This window comes from Rattus norvegicus, chromosome 12 (assembly GCF_021556685.1).
Source record: "Rattus norvegicus strain SHRSP/BbbUtx chromosome 12, alternate assembly SHRSP_T2T, whole genome shotgun sequence".
Lineage (NCBI taxonomy): Eukaryota > Metazoa > Chordata > Mammalia > Rodentia > Muridae > Rattus > Rattus norvegicus.
Window position 1 is genome coordinate 14,082,635 of NC_141545.1, and position 27,759 is coordinate 14,110,393.

At 42.4% G+C, this 27,759-nt stretch overlaps 1 protein-coding gene across 18 annotated transcripts in view; it reads right to left on the minus strand.

Moving 5' to 3' along the window:
* The window catches only part of Pan3 (poly(A) specific ribonuclease subunit PAN3), a 117,173-nt gene that overhangs the window by 44,852 nt on the left and 44,562 nt on the right, over positions 1-27,759 (minus strand). For 16 of the 18 annotated variants that reach the window (XR_015634063.1, XR_015634062.1, XR_015634064.1 and 13 more), the window contains 1 exon segment: positions 14,113-14,260. The exons of the other annotated variants lie outside the window; for them this stretch is intronic. Coding sequence is in view for 13 of the 16 variants with exons in the window: in XM_087578725.1 (XP_087434851.1) it covers positions 14,113-14,260 (148 nt within the window). In the remaining 3 variants the exon portion in view is untranslated. 18 annotated transcript variants of the gene reach the window in all.

A 27,759-nucleotide genomic window follows, 5' to 3' on the forward strand; every position in this document is an offset into this window, starting at 1 on the left:
AGGACAGACAGACAACAAGCAGTCCGACTTCGCCTTGGGTATGCCTAAGAATTTGGAACTCTCCATGATCAGCACTTAAGGGTAATGCTATTGCAAACAGCCCAGCCTATAGGCCAGGACCATGCCTAAGCTAGAACTGTCTTAACAAGTCCTCATGTATATCAGACTATGGATTTCCTTTTGTTTTTTGAAAGTTCACTGACTAGGTAAAACATTTTAAATTTAGTTAAACAGAAAAAAAAGTTCGTAATTTCTCCAGTATATGGGTTCTTTTGTCATGGTTGTTTTTGAAACAGGTTTTTTCTGTGTAGCCCTGGCTGGCATCCAATTCAGAGCCCTGCCTATCTCTGCCTCAGAAGCAGGCAAATCTCTGTGAGTTTGAGGATAGCCTGGTCAACAGAGCAAGTTCCAGGACAGCCAGAGCTACACAGAGAAACCATGTCTTAAAGAAACAAACAAACAAACAAACCATGGGGAGGGGGGGAGGACAAAACTCACCCATCCTCTACAATTCATCTCAACTATATTTTCTTTTCCATAAAATGTTATTACCTGCACACACTTATAAACCAGTAAAACTCAACTTTCTTCAAGTTTTCTGACATCTTGAACTTTCCCCCTCTAGAATTAAAGGGCTGTCTATGGCCAGGAGTTATGAAAATCTCAACAATACACATAAAAATGAATGTTCCCAATTTGAGGTGTCAGAGTTAGGTCTTAGATGGGGAGAGGGAAGACTGCTTGAGCAGTCATCACAGGTGACTGTGATTCCTATTCTTCAAAGCTCCCTGGAACTTCCAAGGAAGAACAGCCATTGAGCACGATTCAGTGTTTACTAATGGTCTCTGTGTGACTGCAGTAATCGATTAAAATGACAAGTCCCCAGAAGCACTGAACTTTAAAGGATGAAGTAACATAGAAGACGAAAAGACACAACACAACACCACAACAGCAGGTAAGTGGGAAACATTGAGAACTAGAGTAACAGAAACGGTGTTGAGAGAAAAGAGGCATTTAACCTCTATCAATGAAAAGTGGGCACGAGCTCAATAAATAAGAATTTTCTCAAGATTCCTCAAAATGAACATTTATATATTTAGTGTGTATGTGCATGTAAGTGTGGAGGTAAGAGGACAACTTCAACAGTCAACTGTTTACTTCCCGGGGGTCAAACTCAGGTCATCAGACTTGGTACCAAGTTAGCCACGAGGTAAGCAAAGCCCAGAGGAGAGAAAAGTTTTCCTGTCTGAACATACATTCTTCAAGAGCAGACTGCAGGCTCTAGTACAGCCCGTATGATGTAGACACACGGTGACTAAGCTTACTTTGTCAGGAAAGAAAGTGGTCCTCAGTGGCTACTTTCTGGACATTACTAGGGGCAGCTCTGAAGCTGCTGTTTCCCATCTCCACCCTCTTCATAAAGTGCACTGTACACTGGGGCTGGAGCTCACCCAGCTGAGGGAGACACAAGGTGAGCATGAACTCCTTCCTCCTGTACTGCTTCTTCACAGGCATGTTCATTCCCCCTCTAGATCTTCATCGATCCCATCTTTTGTTTCTTAAATTGAGAACTCTCACAGTTTCTCACTGGCGCATGTAACACCTTGCGCTCTGGGTCATTAGTAAGTACATTAGGGATCAACTGAACACATTTCAATGTTCACACTGATTGATACCTTCTACGTGACAGGTGCACAGAAGACAGTGCTCAGAGGGGACCTGAGGGGACACAGCAAAGTGCGGAGATATTTCATCTCACCATTCAGAATGGTAGGGACTTCAAAACTTGTCGATTGGTTCTGGAATTTATATTTTTATACTTTTATACACACATTTGACTAACAGATTGGAAACTAAATATGCTGGAGACTGCTGTAAATTTTCATGAATTTTAGTTTAAAAAATATCTTGTAAAGGTTCTATTACAAGGCAAGTTATATGTTCTGATAGTATAAAAGTATCCCTCATTCAAATTTAAATAAAATGAGTCATAAAGATAGAAGTTTAAACAGTTCTGAGAAGGGAATGAACAAGACAGTCTGGTCAAATACTGAGCCAAAGCGTAAGAGCAGCAAGTGGGGTTTGCAGAGGATCTACAGCAAGGAGCTGACGTAACTAAGGAAGGCGCACACGGGCAAACTGTGCAGAGAAGAGAGACTGGGGGAAGGGAGGGACAGCCAGCACACAGGCTGCACAGGCTGCTGTGAGACTATGGCCTTCACGCTAATGACAACTGGGAAGCCATATTTGATTGTCACTTTGTTAAGTACGTGAAAAGCCAACTGCAAAGGCAAACTAGCTCAGGCACTGAAAGAGTACACGGGGGAGCCATGATGGTTTGCGCTAGGCTGGTGTAATGAAAATGCACACATGTTAACTGTTTGGCAATAATATAGCACGGAGGCAGACAAGATTACTACAGATGCGACATGAAAAAGGCAAAAAAGGAAACTTCAAATTTCTTGTTCTAGCAATTCTCTAAGAGTGCTGTCGATTATTTAAAGGCCAGACAAGAAAAGGCTCTAACTCAGACAAGTTAGAACACACCCTTCACAGTAAGGAGGGGTTTTCACATTGATAAGCTACTTAAAGGAGAAGCTGAGGCAGGAAATACGAACCACTATAGTCTTTGCTAACTATAAATTCTTTATAGCATTACAGAAATTATACAAAAAAAGAACCTCATAATAATCACACACCCAAACCCTGTACTAAGAATATTATTAAAGACAATTAATTATCACGAGGCACTGAAAGTACACGGGGGCAAGAGAAAAGAAGCCCGACTTCCCTCAGTGTTTCGAGACTTAAGATTCCGACCATGGAGCCTGCTATGCTCTTAGGCCCTGGTTCCTCATCAGGACTGACTGCAGAACTGCCCAGAATCCTTTCTAAAACAGTCATGTTGAGATGAACAGGAAACAAATAAGGTGCTAAGGTACTAACTGAGAAACTAAGTTCTTAACATTAGAGTGGGCCCCCATCAAGAGTGAACTAGTTTTTGTTTATTCGTGTGTCTGCTATAACAGAGTGTTTCACTCACTACTACTCAAGAGCTGGCCTGGAGATCACAAACCCACCCCAGCCTTCTGTTGTGGGTTGTCCTGTGCTGTTTATATTTTGATATTAATTCGGCTTCCTCAAGAGAGGTTGCTCCAACAAAAGAGTGGATCACATACGTCGTGTGAACCTTCTCCCCATTTTAACTAGGCCTGTGATTGGGCAGTGGAAGGGAAAGGTGGGGCTGGAGGTTTTAGAGAATAGGGGAAGAGAGGGAGAGAAGAGAAGAAGGCAGAGGAAGAGGAGGTGGAAGAAGGATGGAGCAGAACCAGAGAAGCCCCAAGCGGCAAGCGATCTCACAGCTGGGGACAGAGTAGTGCAGTGGTGAACCTGCCGTCAGGAACACAGCTTACAAACACTGGACCCGAGCTGTGTGTACACAAGCCTGCTGGAATTAGAGACTTACTGCCACACCTTCTGAAGGCTGGGATTACAGCCTTGCACCACCATGCCCAGAAAGAAATTTACTTAGAGAGAGAGAGGGGGGGGGGGGGGGCAAGGCTAACTAAACACTAGAGGGAGAGAGCTTTTAATTGCATAAAAAGGGGGAAATGTTGGTATGCAGCTCCTTGATAAATTTCTTAGAGCCATGTTAGTTTTTATAATATTTCTATTAGGACTTTGTGACAGAACCCTCCCCTAATGAATAAAGATTTCAGGGGACCAATCACTGGACAAGGAGTGGGCAGGACTTCAGGGTGGGGAAGGAGAAGAGGCAGGGAAAGGTGACTTACTTTTGAACAGGGAGAGCTTAGAGAACAATGTAGCTAACAGGAGGCCCCGGCAGAGTTACATTTAATACAGTATATAGTAGTTGCTGTGCCCAGCAACCGTGTTACCTGTGGGTTGTGTGGTGTTTTCCTTCATGCAGTAATTCAGCTGGGTTCCAGAGTGAAAGGTACGGTGGTGAGGCCTGGGCTTGGGAGAAGCGCACCCCAGCAAGCTGTGTGAATTTGGAGGCATGGGGCTGGCATGGCAGTGACCCCATGGGAACTTAGCCAGTCGGGTGCAGATTTTGGAGCTGCCGGTCAGAGTCTGTCTGCCGAGATGAGAGCAAACCAGTCCTGCCTGTGCTCTGCGGGGAGTAGTGGAGGATGGTGCCCCCACCTTGTCCCCCAAATTATTTCATATTAACAGGCCTTTCTAGCACTAATAGTTCGAAGCTGTAGTGCCTAGTTTAAATGATTAAAGTGAAGACAAAAGAATTCTTTACATGATTGCATATAAAACAAACCCTTCCCTCTTTTGGAGGGGGACCTGCTCCCGCTGACTTTAACAACAATTGTACACCAAGGCCAAGTCTATAAACATCTGCTTAAAAGCGTGGACACGAAACTGTCCTCAGGTTCATCATATTACTCAAGAGCTCAGAATCGCTTTTAGTAGTTATACATGAGAAATAAAAACCACTTGAGCTAACTTGAAATTTCCCAAATTTACAACATTTAAAATATTGTGGATGTGCTGATATTTACTTTAATAACTCATTTATTTAATATCATAAAATCTAAGGTTTTGCTGAATAAATCATTTTTCATTACACATACCAGCTTTTTTTGTGTGGGAGGAGAAAATGTATGCACACGTGTATGGGCTGTGTGTACCCATGCAGAGATGTGAGCATCTGGTGCTTTCCTCAGTTGTTCACCACTGTGTATTTTGTGACAGGGTTCTTCTCACTGAACTTGGAACTCATCAAATGGCTAGACAAACTGGGCTGCAAGCCCAAGGACCTTCCTGTCTCTGCTTCCCAGTGCTGGGATTGCAGGAGTATGGAATCATGCCAAGGGTTTAAGGAATGCTAGAAAGCCAAACACAGATGTTAATTTTACCCACTGAGTCCAAACTCAAGCCCAAACGCAAACGTGTTTTATATTTCAAGTGTGTTCTTTTCATAGAAACAAAGACAGAAAACTCACGAGCTCTCACAATGGACAGATTAGGTAGATTTCAGGAAGAAAATGTGTATTGGAAGACCTGAGGAACCAGTATTACCTTTACTCTGATTTTATAACATCCTGAGGTGGCTCTCCTCAAGAAACAGATAAAAAGTTCAAAACACAGGCTGGAGAGATGACTCAGTGGTCAAGAGCACTGACTGCTCTTCCAGAGGTCCTGAGTTCAATTCCCAGCAACCACATGGTGGCTCACAACCATCTGTAAAGAGATTTGATGCCCTCTTCTGGTGTGTCTGAAGACAGCTACAGTGTACTCTTATACAGTAAATAAATAAATAAATAAATAAATCTTTTTTTTAAAAAAAGTTCAAAATACAAAATCTACAACATAAAAAAATACATGCAATCACAGAGTATTTCTCATTTATAGGAGAAAAAAAAGTCGGGCTGGAGAGATGGCTCAGTGGTTAAGAACACCCGACTGTTCTTCCAGAGGTCGTGAGTTCAATTCCCCGCACCCACATGGTGGCTCACAACCATCTGTAAAGAGATCCGATGCCTCTTCTGGTGTGTCTGAAGACAGCTACAGTGTACTTATATATAATAAATAAAATAAATCTTAAAAAAAAAAAAGTCACAACCCCAAGAATGAAGGTACTACAGGAAATGATACACTTGAGAATTATCCCCAAAACTTACACACTTTAGAAGAGATCAAAATGCATAACTTTTATCTAGAGATGACCTTGCTGTTTAGCTAGCTGGCCTGGGACTGGTAATCCTCCTGTGTTAGCCTCCCAGGAGCTGGGTATACAAGCATGAATCAGCAAACTTAGTGCAGAACCAAATGTCTGGGAAGTGAGGGTGGAACTCACTTGCCCAGCAGAATGTAAGGTCCTAGGGTCCGCTCCTTTGGGCAGTGCGGACAAGCAGGTGGTGCAGAGTAGTGTCTAATACAATTTAAAATTAGAATATGAGCATTTAAGAAATGCAGTAGTTACATATTAAACAAGGACAGAAAACTCTACCCATGAATAGCATTTTAATTCAAATTAAGATTTATTTTATCACTGTTAATTTAAGAAGGCCTGTGAGGAGGGGGTGGGTATGCCATGGGTGCACAAGTGGGGTTCAGAGGATAGTTGTAGATGGCTGTTTTCTCCTTCAACCAAGTCAGCCCCAGGTATCAAATTAAGGTTGTCCAGTTTGGCACCCAGCCCCTTTACCTACTGAGCCATCTTGCCAGCCCTGAAATAACTGGACAAAATATAAGTAATTTTGTATTGTTAAGGCACACAAAATCCTGATTCACTACAGAACAATGCTGGATCCAAGAATTTCCAGGGTTTTCGGCATCTGATTACATTCTTATTTTGAAACCCTTTAATAGGCAAATGAACAGCTTTCAATTCATCAATAAATCAAGAACTAAAAAGTATGAAATGAGACCATGAAGATAAACTTTGTTGGGGGCTGGAAACTGCCTCCTCTTCTAGAGGCCAAGATTCAATTCCCAGCAACCACATATGGCTCACAAGCCTCTGTAATGGGATCTGACGTAATGGGCACACATGCAGGCAGAATGCTGTACACATTAATAACTAACTAGATGTCAGGTGTGATGACATGTGACTACTACATGCCAGCATCAGGGAGGGGACAGCAGGAGGACTGTTCCATACCAAGAACCAGCAGGAGGAAAGATCCATACCAAGATCCCTGTGTCTTGTGGGAGAGGAGACGAGGGGATCTTTCACATTTGGGAGCAAATATAAACAAAAACTATAAAACGTTTCATATTAATTAGGCATGACTATCTACGAATCTTCATTATATCATATAAAAAGTGGTATTTCTGGGAAGCATAGGCAGGCAGGTCTCTGTGAGTTTGAGGCCAGCCTGATCTATAAAGCAAGGTCCAAGACAAACAGGGCTACACAGAGAAACCCTGTCTCAAAAACAAACAAACAAACAAATGAAATGAGACAGCACCAAGCCCCCAAAAGTAGGATTTGTTTCCTCACACTTTCTCATAGCTTTGTTAACTTTTCCTAAACAGTAAAAAACAACCAACACAAACAAAAACCTTTCATAGACGGTATGTGAATGTGGACAAAATAGGTACAATTCAATCTGTATCTGGTTTCTTATTAATAACTAGAGAATTTTAAAAGCTGGTTTCTATAACATACTTCTCGATGGTTAAACTGCATCAATGGCGGGCAAGATACATGGATATTAGAAATATTGTCCTATATTGTCCACTCACAGCATAAGCTAACTGACAGTTTTATCAGCCGTGTACTTGTCAGTAACACATGGTGGGGACGACCACCCACATGATTATTTTCCTTTCTACATCTCCATATGGCGATCTTCCCTTTGACCTAAGGTCAGCCCTGCTTCTATAAACAGCAGAATTTCCAGACGAGCTATAATTAATTCAACCTTTATCCTCAGAATATTGATTGTGTTTGAAACAAAGAAATTAAATCCCTAAAATTATGTATAACTCACCCACCTTCCTCACTGTCCTATGTGATGTTTACCTTTCTTTTGCCTCTAATGTATGAAAAAAACAGTAAAGTGACCTGGGTGTCCCCAAACTTGCCCACAAAAGATGACAGGCTCTTTTGTGGTCTTTTCACTGACAGTGATCTCTTAAACCACAGCATTTAGACGACTTCAATGGAACATCAGAACAGAGTAGGGAGCTTGGTTCAGCAGGAACTCCTAAAACAAACTGTACAAGGAAAATGTGCACGCCCACAGCAGGACGCACCTGTAATAGAGCAGCCTCGTCACCATGTGCATGCCATGCTTTCTCTCACAAGCAGAATCTAGTAGACCAGCCTCGTCACCATGTGCATGCCATGCTTTCTCTCACAAGCAGAATCTAGATTCTCAAGTAGCAGAAAACTTGGGGAAAAGGATAGAAAAGGCAACAAACTTAACCTATTATTTTGTGTGCTAGTATAAAAAGAGATTGAGTATTAAAATGAGTACATGAAAGGCTGGATACTACATTAATTTTTGGAGCAAAAGAATTAATTTTTTTTTCTTCTCAGTTCACTTAGAGGTGGCTAGGTCAGTTACTATAGTTGCTTTGATAACCTTTTATCAGTAAAAAAAAAAGGATAAAGTGAGTTATGAAATTAAAATACAGGCTCAAAATGGGTAAATAATACTTCAAAGTTTTCCACTGTAAATACTTTGCATCTAAAGAGACAGAAATGTAGCACAGTCACTGAAAGCAGTGTAGTGTAGAGCCTGAGTGTGGAGAAAAAGGCCCAGGTTTCCCACTCACGCAGCTTCTGGCTGACTAGAGAGATGTTGGCAAGAGATTTGAATACCTGCCCCCAACTATTTTATAACCAAGAAATACACCTGTGTTCTATGTAGTCTCTGCAGCGTAGCCCACACTATTACACACACTGTGAGGCAAGATGACAGAGCAGTTCCTGAAGCATCTCCATTGGACCCATCTCCATAGGTATTTCATCAGCACATGCCCTACCCCCAACAAGTGACGACTACTACTAGTTACCAGTTTCAGAACCATTACTACAAATGTGGAAAGTTATTTGTGAAACTTGGGGATGGGGAGGTGGCAGGGGGGAATAATGTACACACAGGGGGCCATCTCATTTTAGTAATGTCAGTGTGTACAAGATTCATGACCAAATAACTCTGAACTAAATGCTCAACTAACCCTTCAGCCCACGTCACTGCTTATTTATTTAGAGAAGGAACAAGAAAGGGCTAAGTCTGTAAGATTCAAATGCTAATCGAACAGATAGGGCTACAGCCATTCAGATAACTCCTGCAGAGTGAGGCCTGCCCCTAACTACAATCCCAGCAGCAACTGTACTCTGCATTCTCTCTCCACTGGGTGTCTACAATAAGCTGAAAAGTGACAGGAAATGCTGCCTGGAGCTGTGAGCCTCTTTGATCTGAAGCAGAAGGAATGACTTGGGTCTCTCCACACTCACACTCACCTAAGACTCACAAATGATCTAGGCTTTTGCTAACACATGCTCTCTCTGCCTCTCAGTTTAGTCAGAACTAGCAGACTGCACGAATGCAGCAGGCTCCTGCAGCGACAGAACTCCCTTAATGTCCACCTAAACAAAGGTAGATTGGGTAGGGTTTTTATTCCTACACGAGTACAGCAAGGAAGATCACAGAACATTAAAATCTAATGGAAGAATCACCATCCTGGTTTTGCTATTTCTCTTCATAGTCTTTATTTCTGTAATTGTTTTCTACACCTTAAATGTCACTGAACAATATATTTCAGATTTTAAACTGTCTTCATACAGAAACAAAGTAGCATATGGAAAGCCATAGGACTACTTTGATAGAACTGTCCAGGTTTCAAATGTTTCAAGTCACAGTCATCAACAGCAAAACACTCTTACCTAAGACCTACAGAAGCTCTGCTATAGGTATATGTCACTTAATCTGCCAATCATCAATGAAGGGACCCTATCCCCACTTCCCATCCAGCCCCTCCCCTCAGCTCAGGGACAAGACAGCCAACATAGAGCAATGCACACTGGAACACCACAACTGCAACCCTCAAGTCTAAGAGGCAGGGTAAGCAGGGCTTTCCCCAGCCAGGAGTCATATGTACTAGTAGCTACGTAAGCCTTACCTGACATGCCTCCAAGCCAGCTGCAGCAGCCACATCCCCCTCTGCGCCAAAAACGTCTTGCCTCAGTTTCCTGAAATTCCCAAGTAGGACAGGAATACAACCAGATGGCATCCCCAACCTGGGTCTGGTCTAGAATTCCACTGCCAGCAACCTTCCCCAGGGCACCATAGTCTGTGTCTGCACCTGCATTCATGCCGCAGCCCCTTTTCGGACCAGCTCAACATTAAAGGACAAAATGCTTCTCTGCTCACAAACTCTTTAAGGCCCTGATCTTAACAGTAAAATAACTATTACCTTTTAAAATCTGTTTTTAATTTAAAAGAGTAATACTCAAACTAGAGAACCTTAAAAGATCTGAAAAGATCAGCTGACCACACCTGAAAACCAAAGTAGTTACAAAAGATGGACACGTGCGACTTTAAAGTAAGACTGAACACGTGCTTTAAAGCTGCTGATCACCTCAGTGGTCAGTGCCTCACCACACAGACTTCTAGCTCCCATGCTGTTAAACTTCCTTGAGATTTACTTGTTTGACTTAGTCAACTACATAAATTAAACATTAATTCTTAAAAGTTCTTCAAAGATGTTTATTGAATTATTAAAAATCACTGTATTCAAGAAATGTTCACCAGCTAAGAAATTATTTCCCAATACAAATAATTAGGTTTTATTGAGTAAGCTTTATTAAGCATTGCAAATACTTAAATTTGTGGTAGGTTAGAAAAAAATAAATAACCTGGTCCTCTTTAGAAATCTAGATTAAGATCTAAAACAATTCAATTCAGATTATAATTCAAAATAAATTTATGGTAAAATTACTTAAGAATTTCGTAGAATCCATTTTATGGTAGACTTGTAAAACAATTACAAGGAAATGTGTTTAGAGTTCTCTTCTGCTCAACATGATCATGTTTAGAACTCATACATCTATGACTTTGCAATATTACATTCTTAATGGACACGAGACAATCAAGGTCGTGGCCCCTGACCTCTCTTGCTCTCTAACTCAGGGATGCTGTAAGGTCGGATGCCCACTGTTGGCCATTTCCAGTTGAACATATCCGTAGCTGGGTATCTGCTACTAATACAGACAGATACATCCAGGCCAGCAGAGCCGTGGGTTTCATTTTACTCACAATATTCTCATCTTTACAATTTATAGGATGTATTTTTTTTTAACCTATACATTTTGTCAATTTAGTTATTTTTCCTGGTTTCCCTTCCCTCCTACCTTTTAAAGAACAGATCGGTTTTATGGATATATACATACATGAACTAATGTAAAGAAAGTAATTAAAACTATGTGGGAAACACTTTACGAGCATCCGACAAAGGATAAGAAACTAGTAGCAGTGATGGTGATGGCCAAGTACAGCACAGTTCGACACAACCAATCATTTCTGTTTTCTTTCCTCCCGCTGACACGAGAGCTGCGCTGCCTGGGTTAACACCAATGCAGTCCAGACACTCCGGGCAACGTAAGCAGAATGCACAACTCGTCAGCAAGGGCCTATAGACAAGCACTATGAAAACTTGTTTCCATCTACTCAGATGCCTGTAAGATTACAAAAGAAGCCAGATATTCTCCAATTTAGATGAATGAAACCTCTCCCCTTCCTGGGCTCTGTTCAACTACACTTTATTTTGTTTTTAGCAGAGGGAATCTTCTGACCCAAACCCTTTAACATTAAGGTCTGTAATGTACACATTTAAAAATTTTTAAACATTAAAGAGCAAGAATGATGAACCAGTTCACGCTCCCATCTCTCCCCCTTCACTTCTCCCCTACACTTTCCCCAAGACCCGAGTAACCACAGCAGTATCAGCCGTTCCACTCACTTGGCACCATTACTTCTGGGACTGAGCAATGAACAACTGGTCCCTTTCTCAGAACACTATTTTCCTTCAGTTCATGAGATTCGGAGCAGAGTAAGTATATGGCTTAGTGACAGAATATTTGCCTAGCACATATGAGGCAGTGGGTTTGAGCCCCAGTCATGTAAAAACAAGCAAATAAAAAACCTAAAATAGAATTGGTAATAAATGAGTATCATTAACAATGCTTACCACAGTAATTACTCTTTTTTCTTATATTAGGCATATAAAATTTACCATACAATATGCTGACTGGTCAATCCGAAAGCCTGAAGGAATGGATGTGTAAAAATGCCCAAGTCACTCTTCTTATTATTTATACATTAATAGCCAACTTTTCAAACTGAAAAATTCTTTCATTAAGCAAAGCAAGGTGTTCAGCCCGAGTCACATGTGCACACGACACACACCACACCACACCACATGAGAATGAAGAACACTGCCCGGAAATCACTTTTAAACACGCTATGGTTATGTCGACTTGTTAACATGTAATTAAAGTTTGCTAATCCTTAGCTTATTAAGTCTATTATAAAATCAAAACACCATTAGGAAAAAGTGTAATTTTAAAAAGTCAGCAAATAGTTTTCATGCTTAAAAATAAATTATTATTTTTGTGGCACAAAAGCTTTAAATTATCATTTCATAAACTTGGCACCTTTCAAAACTTCTAAAACTCAGTTCAGGAAAACCTTTGCTAAGACCACGTCTTTAGAACACTGTCTAGACCAGCTATGTAAAAGTATTCTTATTAGACTGCGCTTGAAAAGTCAATTCTAAGAAAGGTGTTAACTAGTAATTCTTAATTTTTGAAAGGCTATGGAACTCTGATAATAAAACCTGTGACCAGAGGCAAATACCTACTTACAAATAAAAACTCTGAATAACTGTAGGGGTTGCGAAAGCCCCAGCTAATCCTTGTTCCTTACATCTGTAGTCCACAACCCAGGCCACGGAGAACTGCAGCTCATGCACATGTGTCAGTGTGTACACACAACCAAGATATATAGAGAATAACTTACCAAACACTTTCCCAAGCCTTAAAAATATGTTTTTTTTTGGGGGGGGGGGGCTGGAGAGATGGCTCAGCAGTTAAGAGCACTGACTGCTCTTCCAGAGGTCCTGAGTTCAATTCCCAGCAACCACATGGTGGCTCACAACCATCTATAATGAGATCTGGTGCCCTCTTCTGGTGTGTCTGAAGATAGCTATATGTACTTATAGAAATAAAAGTTAATAAAAAATAAAAAAAACGCATCCCCCACTCTCCCTCTCCTTTAAAAAAAAATATGTTTGGGGAAAAAATACAGAATTGAAGAATTTTTAAAATTATGTTCTGAAAGGAAAGCACACCTCAGTTTTAATTTTCTCACCTCAAGAATTAAGTCATTAATAAGGTGGTCAGAGAAGAAAAGTATTAATGGATGTGCTTTGTCGTCCCAGCACTGCTGGGGCGCAGCTGAGCTTAGCCGACTGTCACCCAAACAAGTATTCCTCACACAATGGCTAAGTCCAGGAATTTATTTATATGATACGCTGACCTGTGCCCAACGGCCCCAGAGAAAATGGTTGGTTGTCATTAACAGGAAAGAGTAACTATTCTAACACAGTTATGCAGGACAGTAAGTCAAAATTAATTCACCCTAGAGGCTCTGGTGCACCTTTTGCAAATGCAACTAGATGTCATCTATGAAGTTTGTGCTTGAGAACTGCTGCTAACTGGAAAAAAAAACTATAATGCTTTAAATAAAACAAGTGTGAGATTTTGTGGAGGGCTGTGGACTGGACGCAACTGCACCAATGCTACCCAATATGGAACCTTTAAAACAGCTCCCACAAGTTACTAGAAAGCTTCAATACTACGAAGAGGTTGGGGATCTTTTCTAAGCCAAATGCTTTTAAATTTTAAATTCCTCATAATACTCTCTCCTCATTTAAAAAGGCCTTTGCAGGGAGCATGTTACTGCGCCCGTAGTCATAGCACATGGAAAGCCTGAACTCTTTACAAGGATCTAAGTAGGCTCATCAACTACATGCATACATTTATTTCTGATATAAGGCATTAACTAAGAAAATGTTTTATAATTGGCTCATTATTTGTTGATTCTTTATCAAAACATAATGGTAATTTCTGAAGCTACACAGAAGCACAGACAACCTCTTTCAGAATTTCTAGATGCACAACTGACTGATATGTAGACTATGCTTTTGTAAGGGATGTGAACCCACCTCATGGGGAGGTTTATATTCAGTTCTGACATCACTTTCCAGGGCAGAGAATGTTTGCTAACTGAGCTGAAAAAGACCCACAGGAAAAACCACGGGAAGGAACCAAATGGAAGGAGTGGTGGCAAGGAAGTGTGCAAGTATGGGGCAAGCGAGAAAGGAGGGGGCAGGGCTAATAATACCCGCCGGAACACAAGCTTGTTACTCCAGCTCCGAGTTACCTCAGGCTGAGAAACTAAGATGGATGCTCTTGGTTGCAAAGTGAATCGTTCACGCATACAATTTCAGTTCTAATAAAATAAATTAAAAAACAAAAACAAACAAACAAACAAACAAAAACCCCACAATGCTTACAGATCTGATACCTGAAACTCACTAGAAAGTTACTCAACTTACCTGGTGCTAATCCAGCAGTAGCAGGACTTCCCATGGATGGGTGAGAGAAAACTTGAGAGAAGGCAGACATATTTGACTGGGACACGTTACTCAGCCTGGAGGTTGATCCTCCTTTAGGTATAAATTCGCTTGCAGTAGGATTTGGTGTCTATTTGAAAATCAAATATAGGAAGTTAACACACTTTTGGCCCCAAACACATTTGACCTTACTAGGTATTACTCTTCAGCGTTTTACTCACTAAACACTTTACTGTAAGAGTGTAAGCCGTTTAGTTTCTATACTGTAGTATAATTATGATAGATTTCTTAGTGGAAATCTGGTAATCAAATCTGAGGTAAAAATGTTTATGTGAAGAATTTAAACCTCCGTAAAACGTAAAATGTGCATGCATCATTTCTAAGCCATCCTTCTACAGTTTTGAGAACTGGAGGTTGAAGCTACTTCAAAACTGGACAACAACTTTCAAACTTCTATCTTTAAACCACTTCCCAGGATAAGGATCAAAAATGCCTTTCTTTCTAAATTAACCATTTCCTTTACTGTAAGAACAAAGAATCCCCCGATATGGTAATATGCAAAGTCAAGAAAAACACCTAAGGCAAACATAGGAAGCAAAGGACAAGACAAAAGTGTCGAAAGTAAAGGCCCTGCTGTGTGGCGTCCATCCCAGTAACTCACTGCAGCACTCATCACGTAAGAGGCGATCTTTCACAGTGGCACTACCATATGACTTCCTATATATTCAAGGTGGGTATCACTTTTGGCTTTAAGGACTACTAAAAATCATGACACTATGTATTAAATTCATAAAGCCTGTTTCTGTCCACTTGGAATTCTCACAAGATAGAAAATAAAAAGATGAACTAATTATTATTACCACAACTTCCTTATTTGATATGAATAATGTAAGAGTTCAGAGTACTAGATCAGAAAGGGAATAAGCCACAGGCTAAACAAATTAAAAACTTTAAATTGATGTTACCAGTAACTAAGCTGACTTAACTAAGTCGAGCTGACGCCGTTACTCGCTGTGAGCATCCTGGAAGCACCGCGCACGGCCCCCATGACACACCTAAGACTGAAACTCTGAAAGGAATGGCCAGACCTAGGCCAAAGTATGTTTTCCAAAGAAAATCCCCATTTTAATCACATAAAGGTATTAAAAAAGAAAAATCTCCAAATACTGGCATTTCCAAAAATAGTGGCATGAAGTGGATGGCCCCAACTTCCAGAACAGAAAGCAAGCCAATGAGAGCTGGTGCTGCAGCGCCTTCAAGTCACAGGAGGCTAATGGCAGCTAAGAGGCACCAGCCATGGCAGCCCCAGGCTGCACCAGTCAACCTCACATCTATTTTAGAGAGGAGAGGCAAAAGAAAAGCTACCAGAAATCTCACGTAAGAGTTCAAAATGCACCAGACAGTGATGAAAGCCTTTAAGCCCAGCACTCAGGAGGCAAAGGCAGTTTAAGGCTAGCCTGCTCTACGGAGAGATTACAGGACAGCCAAGGCTATACAAAGAAAACACCCCTTCTTGAAAAACCAAGGTGGGAGGAAAAATGTACAAAGTGCCTATGAAAAATGGCAACTTCAAGATTCCAAATTTATTGGAGAGACAATAAAATTAGATAGGGAAGGGGTTGGGGATTTGGCTCAGCGGTAGAGCGCTTGCCTAGGAAGCGCAAGGCCCTGGGTTCGGTCCTCAGCTCCGAAAAAAAAAAATAGATAGGGAAAATCATATTTTCGTATATTCCGAAAAAATAAAACTCACCCTCTCCATTATGCTGTAATTATACTGATTGAAATAGACTACCAGATTTCAAAGTTGAGTTTCTCCAATTTAAGTCCATTTTGACTTCTCTAGCCTGTATTTGTGTGTGTTGGAGGAGGAAGGTTTGTGTTTGCAGTCATGACAGGGAATGCTTCCATGTGGGGTCAGAGCCAACCTCTGTTTTTTGACTATCAGTCACACCTTGTGTTTAAAATGGCTTCTCAGTGGACCTAGGATTCACTGACACAAGCTCCATGGGCTGGCCAGTAAGCCTCAGGAATCCTATCACTCCACAACCCTTGCACGGGAATTACAAAAGCCTGTCATTAGCCCTGGCGATCATGCGGGAGTTGGGATCCAAACTTAGGTCCTTATGCTTGCATAGCAAGCACTACCAACCAAGGCATCACTCGCCCAGCCACACGGAAGCCTATTTTTAAGGGTGTCTATAAAAAAGAAAATGGAGAAGAAGGTTCACTGTGCTTATAACAATCATCTACCAAAGGGCTCAAAACTCATCACAGTAGAAGTTATTAAAATTAACTTCCCACCCACTGTTAAACTGGGGAAAAGGTCCTGAAATCTTCACCTTTCCCGCTCCTTCTCTTGAGTAGATGGCTTGTGAGTTTGTTCAGCAGTGAGCACTTGAGCTCAGAAATAAATACCAAGCTCGAAAGAATACAGGAAAAAGCAAAGGGGTACTAGTGACAGATCATGTTAGGCAGAACAGAAAAGTATCATGGTTTTTTTTTTTTTTTTTTTTTTTTTGGTTCTTTTTTTCGGAGCTGGGGACCGAACCCAGGGCCTTGCGCTTCCTAGGTAAGCGCTCTACCACTGAGCTAAATCCCCAGCCCCAAGTATCATGTTCTTTATCCCTAACTCATACGACTCTCATGATAAAGCTCAGGAAGTCAGTCAATATAACAAAAGGATGCATTCAGGACAGTGAAAATGTGGCACCTACACACAACAGAATCGCACAGCTTTAGCAAAGGAAAATCAGGAAATCTGAAAGTGAATGGATGGAGTTTCAAAGAATTAGAGTACTGAGGTAACCCCAAATCAAAAGGACAAAGGCCCCAAGTTCTTGTCCATATGTGGGTGCTAACCTAGGATCTTAGACATCAGTGTTTAACTTAGAAGCCAGGTAACGAGGAGGGGCATTGGGAGTATGAGGAGTGTAGAAACATTTTAAAGGAGGTGGGATAATAGAATATGGGTGATATGAAGTGGAAAGAAAATGGGGAGTAAAGTGTTGGGGAGAGGGATGAGAAAACAGAGGAGGCACTAGAGTGAGGAAACCATAACACTAAATAAGTTGGAGAAAATGATATGGAAACCTATTTTATAGGCTTTCAGATGCACTCTCTCCTCCCTCTCCTCCCCCTCCCAAACACACACACACACACACACACACACACACACACAGAGTTTATAACTAGAGTCATTCTACTTGGGATAGTGTTCCTCCTACCAGAAGCCACAGGTTGCCAAATAGACCCAATGCCAGGGTTCAGATTTTGACCCTCAAATTGTTGCTCAGGGGTTCGGAGATCCCCAGAATACAGGCTATTCCCATGGCCCTTGGCTGCTTGACAGTTAAGCCCCTATTGCTGAAGACCGCACATATTTTAGTCACAGGACAGGGAAAAAAAAAAATCAAAACTAGAACTAGGCTGCTGGGGAAGAAACATCATCCAAAGTTTCACCCCACAAAGGATCCTGCATGTTACATAACAAATAGCCTGGAAAGATTTGCCTGAGCAAAAGTAGCATGGCACAGCTGTCGTAGAATAATTGCTTTCTGATTGGCTAGATGGCCCACTCAGCAGGAGAAAACCCATGCTGGGTACTGTAGTCTGGCCAAGGACTATGGCCATGGAGCTTACAGTCCCCAGAGGTGAACTTATCATCTCGCTCCAGTATCAAACTGCTCTCTAAGTGAGTATCTCTATTGTAGATTAGTGATGCTCTCAGCCCTCGGAGAAGCATTTCTGTGTAGTGGCTATAATGTCATTAACACATAAACTCACAACTGGACAAAGTGCGGCAAAAAAGCGAAGTTGGGGTGCTCAGCCATAAACGAGAAATCTACTTCCTGCCACCTTCTCCTCATCTGTGAGTATCAAGAGCAGAGGATGGAAGACTGGGGAGAAATAGTGTCTTCTGAGCAAGACAGAACCAACTCAAACTCACTCGGGACCTCACTGTTGCTGTGGCGACCTATACAAGACCAAGCCATTCAACATTCCAACAGAGAAGGGGCTCACAAGCCCCTACCTCTGCCTGGACAGCTGACGGCTGCTGGAAGAGGAGTCTATTTTTCTTTAGGAATGTGCTTCAATAAATTGCCCAACACCCATTTGTGTATGGGCAGCAAAACACTGGACTCAGTGGAGTATTGTTTTAAAAGGACATTGAGATGTAATTGTCTTGAAGAGGGGCTCAGGGAGTAGAAGAGAGGGAGTAGAGGATTGTATCCGTGATGAAGTTGCCAGAGAATAAATTTTATAGTAGCATTTTTAAAAAGATTTGATTTTTTTAAAAAGTGTACTACTTAAAGTCTTTTTAGAATATGAAGTTTCTTCTTTTACATATTAGGGAGAATCCACAAGTAAAAACACCTGAACTTTATTATTATTATTATTATTATTATTATTATTATTATTATTATTATTATTATTATTATTATTTATATGAGTACACCATAGCTGTGTTCAGACACACCAGAAGAGGGCATCAGATCCCATTACAGATGGTTGTGAGCCACCATGTGGTTGCTGGGAATTGAACTCAGGACCTCTGGAAGAGCAGTCAGTGCCCTTAACCCCTGAGCCATCTCTCCAGCCCCCACACATCTGAACCCTTTTATATTAAAGTAATTACAGTCAGGCGGTGTGGTTGCTCACACCTTTAATCCCAGCACTTGGGAGACAGTGCCAGGTGGAGTGGATTTCTGAGTTTGGAGCTAACCTGATCTACACTGAGTTCTAGGACAGTCGGCTACACAAAGAAACTGTCTCAAAAAAACCAAAGGGGACGGTGGGGGGCAGGGGCGGGTAGTGGGGAGAGAATTACAAGTCGATTTCCAGGTGTGGTGGCACACTATTAGCTTGAACTAGTTCCAGGCCAGGCACTGGTACATAGTGAGACCCTGTCTTACACACTAAACCTAATACACTGAGGAATCGTCTAATTTAGTTCCTGTAGTCAGATATTGTCCACTTCATCTCATTTAATTCCTGTGTGTCTGTGTGTGTGTGTGTGTGTGTGTGTGTGTGTGTGTGTGTGTGTGTGTGTGTGTGTGTGTGAGAAAAAGCACTATGCCCCATACATGCACATTTGTCTTTTTGTTTCAACTGTGTGAGTAGGTGGGGAATGTGACATCAGGATGGGTGCAGCAGAGGCCAGAGCATCAGATCCCAGAGCCAGAATTACAGGCGGCTGTGGGCTGCCCTACATGGGTTCTGGGACTTGTACCTTACACTTTAACAAGCAGTAAGTGCTCTTAATCACTGAGGCATCTCTCCAACCCTGCCCCACCCCAGTTTTCTTTTTCCTATTCATTTTTGCACTGAATTTGCTTTCTTTGGGTGTGACTTACCATTTTTTTAAGATTTACTTATTATATATAAGTACACATTTATTTATTATATATAAGTATTTATTATATATAAGTATATATATCAGACACACCAGAAGAGGGCATCAGATCTCATTACAGATGGTTGTGAGCCACCATGTGGTTGCTGGGATTTGAACTCAGGACTTTTGGAAGAGCAGTCAGTTCTCTTAACAACTGAGCCATCTCTCCAGCCCCCTACCATTTTGTTTTTAAGGATGAAACTACAATCACTTACTGTAAAAAACCCACTTTCCTAAGAGACATTTGTTTTAGTAAACCCCCCAATTATTACCAACTTAGTGGTGTCCTATATCTTTTGATGTATGTCTATTCAGTTTGAAACATTGTCCAATTTCTTTTTATTTCCTCTTTGACCCCTAATTAGAAGTATGTCACAGATTTCTAATTCTACTATGTTCAAATCCTATTTTATGATGAGTTCTTTTACCTTTATTAAGATTTGCACAATAATCCAGAATTGGTCTTTATCTTGGTCTTGGTTTTTATAAAGGACATGTATGCGACTATTGCCAGGCAGAATGTTCTGTAAATGCTAATTGAGTTGTTCAACTCTCATCTCCCACTGCCTTCTTAAAAAATAGGAGAAAAGGGCACTGATATCCCCATTATCTGTTTCTCCTTGCAATTCTATCAGGTTTTGTCACCTGTTTTTAGCTAAATCAACAATACAGAATGACATGTCTATCCTCTTAATAGCTGAATGGTACACTGCACCTCTTGGTATTATAACTGTTAGCCCTGTAAAGTCTAGCTTGTACCACATAATGTATAAATGTCCTAGCTTTCTTTTGAGTAGGTTAGTGGATGTTCTAGCATAGATCTAATGTGTGTGTGTGTGGGGGGGGGGTTGTTTGTATGTCTATGCTGAATGTGTGTAATGTATTCATAAGCACCTGGGGTAGGGAATACAGGGTGGACACACCCACGTGCAGCCCAGAAAAGATGGATAGACTCTTCCTCTACTGCTCTGAAGGGAAATGCTCTCACTGAACCTGGGGCTCATTGATTTTTGGCTAGGCTGGCCTGCCAGCAACCCCACCAACATACCTAATCCATTAGCCCCAGTGCTGGGGTTGCGGGCAAGTACTTTTTTTTAAGTAGGTGCTTGAGGATATGACCTCAGATCCTCGTGCTTGCACAGCAGGCACTTTTACAAACAGTGCCAACATGCCTAGTCCCTCTCTAAAGCAAGCATCTTACTAGCACCATTATACCTTTTACTATCCAGTGTGAAACGCTGTCCATTACTGTGGAGCTCAGAGAACGTAGATTTAACACCACTACAAATAGGGCTGGCTGAAAGCCATCATGTGACTCCCGCTTCCATCCGGGCAGCCCCTCTGACCCTAAGCATTTTTCATTTATCTCTTGATGAATTAAGCTAAAATTCTCTTCTGCTGTTGTCATAATTCCCTCAGGTTTTCAAGTATCCTTAGATTTTCACAAACTGTCTTCCGTTTGCTGAGGCCACCATAACCAACCACCGGACACCACAAACAGAAACAATCCTTTTTCTAAGTCTCACAAGCTAGACATCCAGGATCAAGGTGGCACCTACCACCAGAGGTTTCTCTGAGGCTCTCTCTTCTAGACAGCTGCTTTCTCACTGTATTCCCCAGATCTTTACTCTGTACATCAGATCCCTGGCATCCATCCCTTTGTTACAAGACTAACAATTACACTGGCTTAGGGTTCCCTCCATGTCCTCATTTAGCCTTAATAATCCCTGGAAGGCCTCATCTCCACATATAGTCATGAGAGGAGTTAGGCATCAATAATATAGTCATATATGAATGGATGACAGAGGGACATAATTCAGTCCATAACACTATCATCCAGCTCAAGTAATATCTCAGATACAATGGAAGAAAAGTATCATTTTTTTCCATTTCTCCCTGTAGACTTTTACTATTGTCATTTTTTAACAGTTACAAACTCTACAGACATTGTAATTATTTTGAACAGCCAATTTTCTTTCAAAAAGAAATGAGCCATTTTTTTCTTATAATTTACTCATACTATTTTTGCATGTGGTGTAGCTAGATAGCTATTTAGATTCTGTAGAGAAGGGAGTCCATGGGGATTTAGTTCTGTTGAAAGTACTTACTTTAGTATCTATTAGAATATATCTAGTGGTAATGTTTATTTGTTTGTTTGTTTTTCCCCCCAGGGAAGGGAGTAGTTCTGGTTCTGGCAGTGCAGGCCAGGCAGCCATCCTACCCACAATCCTACTACCTAACTCTATGTTGGGGCTATGGGTCTTGACTTTCCCGCTTTTGGGTGTCTGGAAAAAAGGTCATTTGTTTTTGCAGATCAGGGCCTTGCACACACGAGACAGAGCTCTACCACTGAACACCACTTGCTGTTTTGCTTGTTGAGAATTTTTTAATTTGTAATAATGGGTCACAAAAGATTGCCTTTTACCAACGGCAACATCTTACATGACCATAGCACATCTTCAAAATCATAGAACTAGGCCTAACGTGGTCATTTTTAACTAAACTATAAATCAAATTTACCTTGAGTTTTGCCAAGTTCTACAAGTGCTCATTTGACTACATTTTCATATTTTCCCTGAATGCAGAAGTTTGGTATGGCATGCTTTTTTGCTTCTGATACATTAAAGATACCGTTATACTATCCTGAGCTACATGTGGTGGCACACACTTTTTTTTTTTTTTTAATGTGAGTACACTGTCACTGTCTGCAGACATACCAGCAGAGGGCATCTGATCCCATTACAGATGGTCATGAGCCACCATGTGGTTGCTGGGATTTGAACTCAGGACCTGTGGAAGAGCACCACTGAGCCATCTCTCCAAGCCCGTGGCACACACCTTTAATCCCAACACTTCGGAGACAGGAGCAGGATTTCTCTCCAAGCTGGAGGCATCCTCGTCTACACAGTGACGCATACTAAAGAGACCCTTTTCAAACCAAATGAAGAAACCCGCTGCTCCTGCACTGTCTGACAGTTTGCATCACTTCAGTGAGAAAGAGGCTACCTGAACACAGCTGTCTTCCCCCAGTGCTGTCAGTCTGTGGAGCTTAGTGCCCTTTGTTTACTGTTTGTGTGTTGTGGTTCTGGGCTGACTTCATCCATAGGCTTAAACTTTTATCAGCTTCAGAAAATGCTTGCCCTTTAATTCTCAGAGTGATTTTTTTTCTTTACAACTCCATCTCTCTTCAGGGACAACAATCAAGTATATTAAAGCAGCTGCTGGTGCCTCATACCTCTTTTTCATATATATAGTCTTTAAGTCCATTCTACAAACTCCAACCTCCCGACGTTCCTATCCAATCTCTCTAACTTTTATTGATTTGTAGTTGAGATTCACATCATGCAAACCCCCATTCCCACGCATCTCCCCGTTCCCTCAGATGCACCCTTTGCCCACAAAATAAAACACTCACAAACAACAACAAAAACAAAGCACAGAAAACAACTCATCATGGAAACTGTAGTCCTACAGTGTGTCCCACAGTGTGTCCCTCTGTCCACATATGTTCACTTGCAGATGTTCGTTGTAATGAGTCATTGTTCTGGGTCAAGGTCTCTGGTTTCTGTGCCATCAATACTGGGTCCTTACAGGAACTCCTGCTTAGCGAACTGGTGCCCTGTGCCAGAAGACCCTGCACCTTTGGAACAGCACAAATCTCAACAGTTTTCGGATGATAGAGACTTCGGGGTGGGCCAATTAATTCAGAGCCTTGGATCTGGGTGGGAGCTGAGCTGGTCGGTCATCCTGACAGCTCTCTACAACACCAGGCTCTACCACTGCTCTCTGGCTAGGTTACCCAATGCTACCATCACACTGACAGGAAGACAGTCACCTCTCCTATTCTCATGCCCTCAAGGCCAACTTACCCACACCCACACCCACACCTCCAGAGCCAGCTCCACTGTGTTGCCTGGACAAGGTGCAGGGCACGCTCTCCCAAATGCTGAAGCCTGTAAGGAGCTGGGCCTTCTCTGAGGCTCTCACACCTGTCTGGCTCACCCCTGCCTTTACCATCAAGGTCAGCTCCACTGTGTTGCCTAGGCCAGGTGCAGGGCCAGCTTTCCTGGGTGCTACAGTCAGTGAGGAAGCAAGGACAGCACTCCGGTTCCCATGACCCCAGGGACAGCTCTCACTCCCACTCATGTCACCTCATGCTAGAACAGTGGCAGGGCCAGTTCTACTCCACTCTACTAAGTGCTGCAGCTAGCAAGATCAGGGCCAACTCATCTACTCTCATAACCTCAGGGCCAGTTCTCCTGATTGCCACAGGTGAGGGGTGGGGAGGCACCCCCCCCCCCAAAAAAAAACACCCATGCCACCTCAAGGCAGATGAGTGGCAGGGCCAGCTCCCCTGAACTCTTTCTTACCTTCCAGGCTGTATCACCTGCACCCCCTCAACCAGAGCCAACCCTGCCGTGCTGGTAAAGTGCAAGGCACATTCAACCAGTGCTGCAGCTGGGAAGGGGCAGGGCCAGCTCACCCACTCTCATGACCCTGGGGTCAGCTCTACCAATGCCTCAGAGGGCTAGGGGTTACAGGGCAGAAGGCATCCCCCTCCCACACAGTACCTCACAGCAAAGGTGCCTTCATTCTCTTCTGCAGGCTGACCTGTGTGCCCTTACCACCAGGGTCAGCTCTCCCAGCAGCAGTCAGTGAGAGGCAGAGCTAGTTTTCCCAAGCTCAGGACCCTGTGGGCAGCTTTCCCAACTGTTGGAGGTGGTAAACATGGTAAGAGATGGGGCCAGCTCTCCAGAGAGCTGCATCCCCTGAGGAAGTCAGTTATGCAAAGCCACTAGATAGCCATGTAGTCTCCAGCAGCTGCCTCATTTGGTCTCTAGTGATAAAATGAACCATGGACATGGACACTGAACCCTGCCACTGTGTAGCCACAAACCCAAACTTGGCTTTCAGTGGCAACTTGGGCTGGGCCCTCACCATGGTCCCAGGTGGCAGGACTGGGCACTCACAGCAGGCTCCTTCTCTCCACCCTTGAGTCTCCAGTTCCTTCTCTTCAAAATGATCAAGCTATTCCACTTTTCCTCTCCCACACTACCACAAACTTGCAAACTGTGGTGGCTCCCACTCCAGGGTGGCTGTGAGCTGGTGTCCCCTGGGTAACATCCTAACCCATGCTGTGTAGTATGATAACAAGCCTGTGCTGTGCACTGGAGAGCAGGTCTGTGGACAGAGGGCATGGCAGTCTGCAGGGGTCTCTCTCTCTCTCTCTCTCTCTCTCTCTCTCTGTCTCTCTCTCTCTCTGTCTCTCTCTCTCTCTGTCTCTCTCTCTCTCTGTCTCTCTCTCTCTCTCTCTCTCTGTCTCTCTCTGTCTCTCTGTCTCTGTCTCTGTCTCTCTCTCTCTCTCTCTCTCTCTCTCTCTCTCTGTCTTCCTCCCAAGCTGTACCGCCTAGCCTTGATCTGATTTGATTTGTTTTTGTGAGTCCTAGGCATATGACTACATTGGCCACCAAGCCAGGCATCAAGCTAGGATGAACGAAGGCCTGCGTCTGCTCTGCCCCTGACCGTGATGTAAGAACAGCACCACGATAAAGGGTGGGGACTATCCAATCTCTTTTACACGCCAGATACTAGCTTTAAGTTTCAAACCTTTCATTTTCTTATCTAAAAGTTTAACTTATCTTCCGTACTTGCACTGACATGCTTTGTCTTCCCTCAAGCTTTCCAAACCATGGAGACGGGATTGTGGCATTTTTGTGTTGCTAACTACTTCGCCATTACTCTGGGAGTTGATCACATCTCTGCAGGAGTCCTTTCCTTTTTTGTGGACAGAGTGATAAACTATTCATCAGTGTGTGCACTCCCAATCCTGCTAACAGTCACAAAGCATGCCGTCTAGCTCACTGTCAGAGGGGTCTCGCAGTATGCCATCCAGGAAACCAGTTCTCCGAGTATCCAAGAGAAGAATGTTCATGCAGGTACTTCTCCTCCAGTAACTGTGTATACTTTCTATCCATAATGACTAACAGTTAACCCTACCTGTCCCATTCCACAGAAAAGCAGATTTATTTTGAAGCAGTTTTTCCAACTAAGAATTTGACTATATTTAATCCACAAAATACATTAAGACTTCCAATTTTTTCTGCAATGACATTTTGTCATAAAACTATACTAAGGAAAAGGTTAACAAAATATATATAGCTCTACATTTCAGAACACACGGGCTAAATATGCACCTGGCTAATACTCACTCGTAAGGGTTTGCTCATTCAATAGTCTATCAGCCATCCTAGGCACTGTGGCTGGTACTGCAGGTACTATGCTTCAAAGCTAACAAGACAGAACTTCACAGAGAACACATTCCAAATGGAGGTCTATATTCCCATGAGCCCAGAACACCCATGACACTTAAAACAAGTACCTACACTATGCTACCTACAATTTGCCTCTATGGTTGTGATATAAATAACTGAGTGTAGTATATTAAATTCTAGGGAAACACAAGGTGTCCTCAGAATACTGTGTGGTCTGAAGACAAAGGACAAGCTAGTTAAACCAAGTTGGACATAAAGGGTACACCACATAATGGGGATATCCAAAACGGAGGCTTGAAGGCAGGGAAGTCTGAGGGGCATGGTCTTTCAACAGGCTTTGGTAGTAAAGCAAGAACACAGGCAGAAGACCTAGGTGTCTCTTTATAGAATCTCAACTCTTCTTCCTAATAATAAACCAATGGGCGAAAATGAGAGGAGCAAGATCAGACAGAAAGGAAGGTACTTAGGAATAAGACCAAGAACAGGAAATGGGGTAAGAAATTATCAGTAACAGTAAAAATGAAGGTACTTTAGGACACAAAGAGTTCTTAGTGGAAGAGGGACAGATAAAGACAACAGAATCTAGGAGAAGACACAAAGAAGACCAGACTGGACACTGACAGGTATTTATAACAAAGCTAAGTGGTATACACAAAGTTATTCATGAGTGTGTACAACTGTGCTCAGAGGAAAATGTATCTGAGGGAAAATATACTGTGGTTTGCTTTTTACATGCTCAGTTTGATGTTCTGGGCCATACAGATAAACAGTTCCTATAAAAGCTAATAAGAGAATACTGAAGAGTGACTACAGAGGACTAGAAGGAAGGATTTGGGTCAAATGTAACTAGGAAGCCTGGTGCAACCAAGTCATATGCTACATGCATGGCTGCAATCACAGTAAATGCACTTTTACCTGTTTCTTCCTGCCCTACTTGTTGCTCTTCATTGTCAACTGACAACAGTTCTCAGTGGTGACTAGTGTCACACTCGGTCACCACATCCACGTTACTTGCCCTCTCCTGCAACTGCACCAGTGACATTCTACTTCCTTGCCGTTCATTAATTTTTGTACTTGAAAACCCTGTCTCTTCTCTTTGCTCTGACCCCCAAGCCCTTCCTTCCAATTGTGACAGGAGCTCATCTTTCTTCCTCATAGCTGCAGACAGAAAGTAGAATGAGCCAGAAAGAGAGATGCGTATTCGTAGACAATGAAGCGGGAAGTGGAGTCATCTACGTGAGCCCTTTGCAACTGAACACCCAGACACCAGACACAGAGCTACAACATTTTGTGTTTGCCCTTTTTGGGAGGGTCAGCCTTGTGTTGGTCCGGGTTTTCCCGGCTGTGCTCCCATTTCTTACAGTATACTCTACGCCACGGTATGTTGGAAGTATATAATGTCTTCTAACTTAAAAAAAAAAAGACAGTTAAGAGATCACTGTCAGAGAGACTTTGGGTTTTTGATCTGTGTTGAAACTGGCATCTAAAATTAGATTAAATCCATCTGCACTGTGCTCTGGCCACGCCTGTGGAGAGTGTGGAGAAGAATGGAGTCGGCTGAATAAGAACTGTTCCCCTAGAGCAGTGGTCGTCCTCCCAATGATGCAGTTCTTCATGCTGTGGTGACTTTCCACCGTAAAATTAACTTTGTTGCTACTTCCTATCTGTAACTTTTCCACTGCTATGAATGGTTATATAAAATATCTGATACGCAGATGATCTAAGGCTACCCCTGTACAGGGTCCTCCTGTAAAAAAAGACCCGCAAAGAGGTCAAGATCCACAGGTTGAGAGTTGATGCACTACAGGCTCGCAGACTTGAACACTTAGCTCTAGCTAGCTGGTGGTGCCATTTAGGGGTGGGGTTATAAACCCTTTAGAAACTAGAGCCTTCTACAAAGGAAATATGTCACTACGGGTAGGCTTTGAAATTTTATAGCCAAACCACATATCCTGTTCTCTG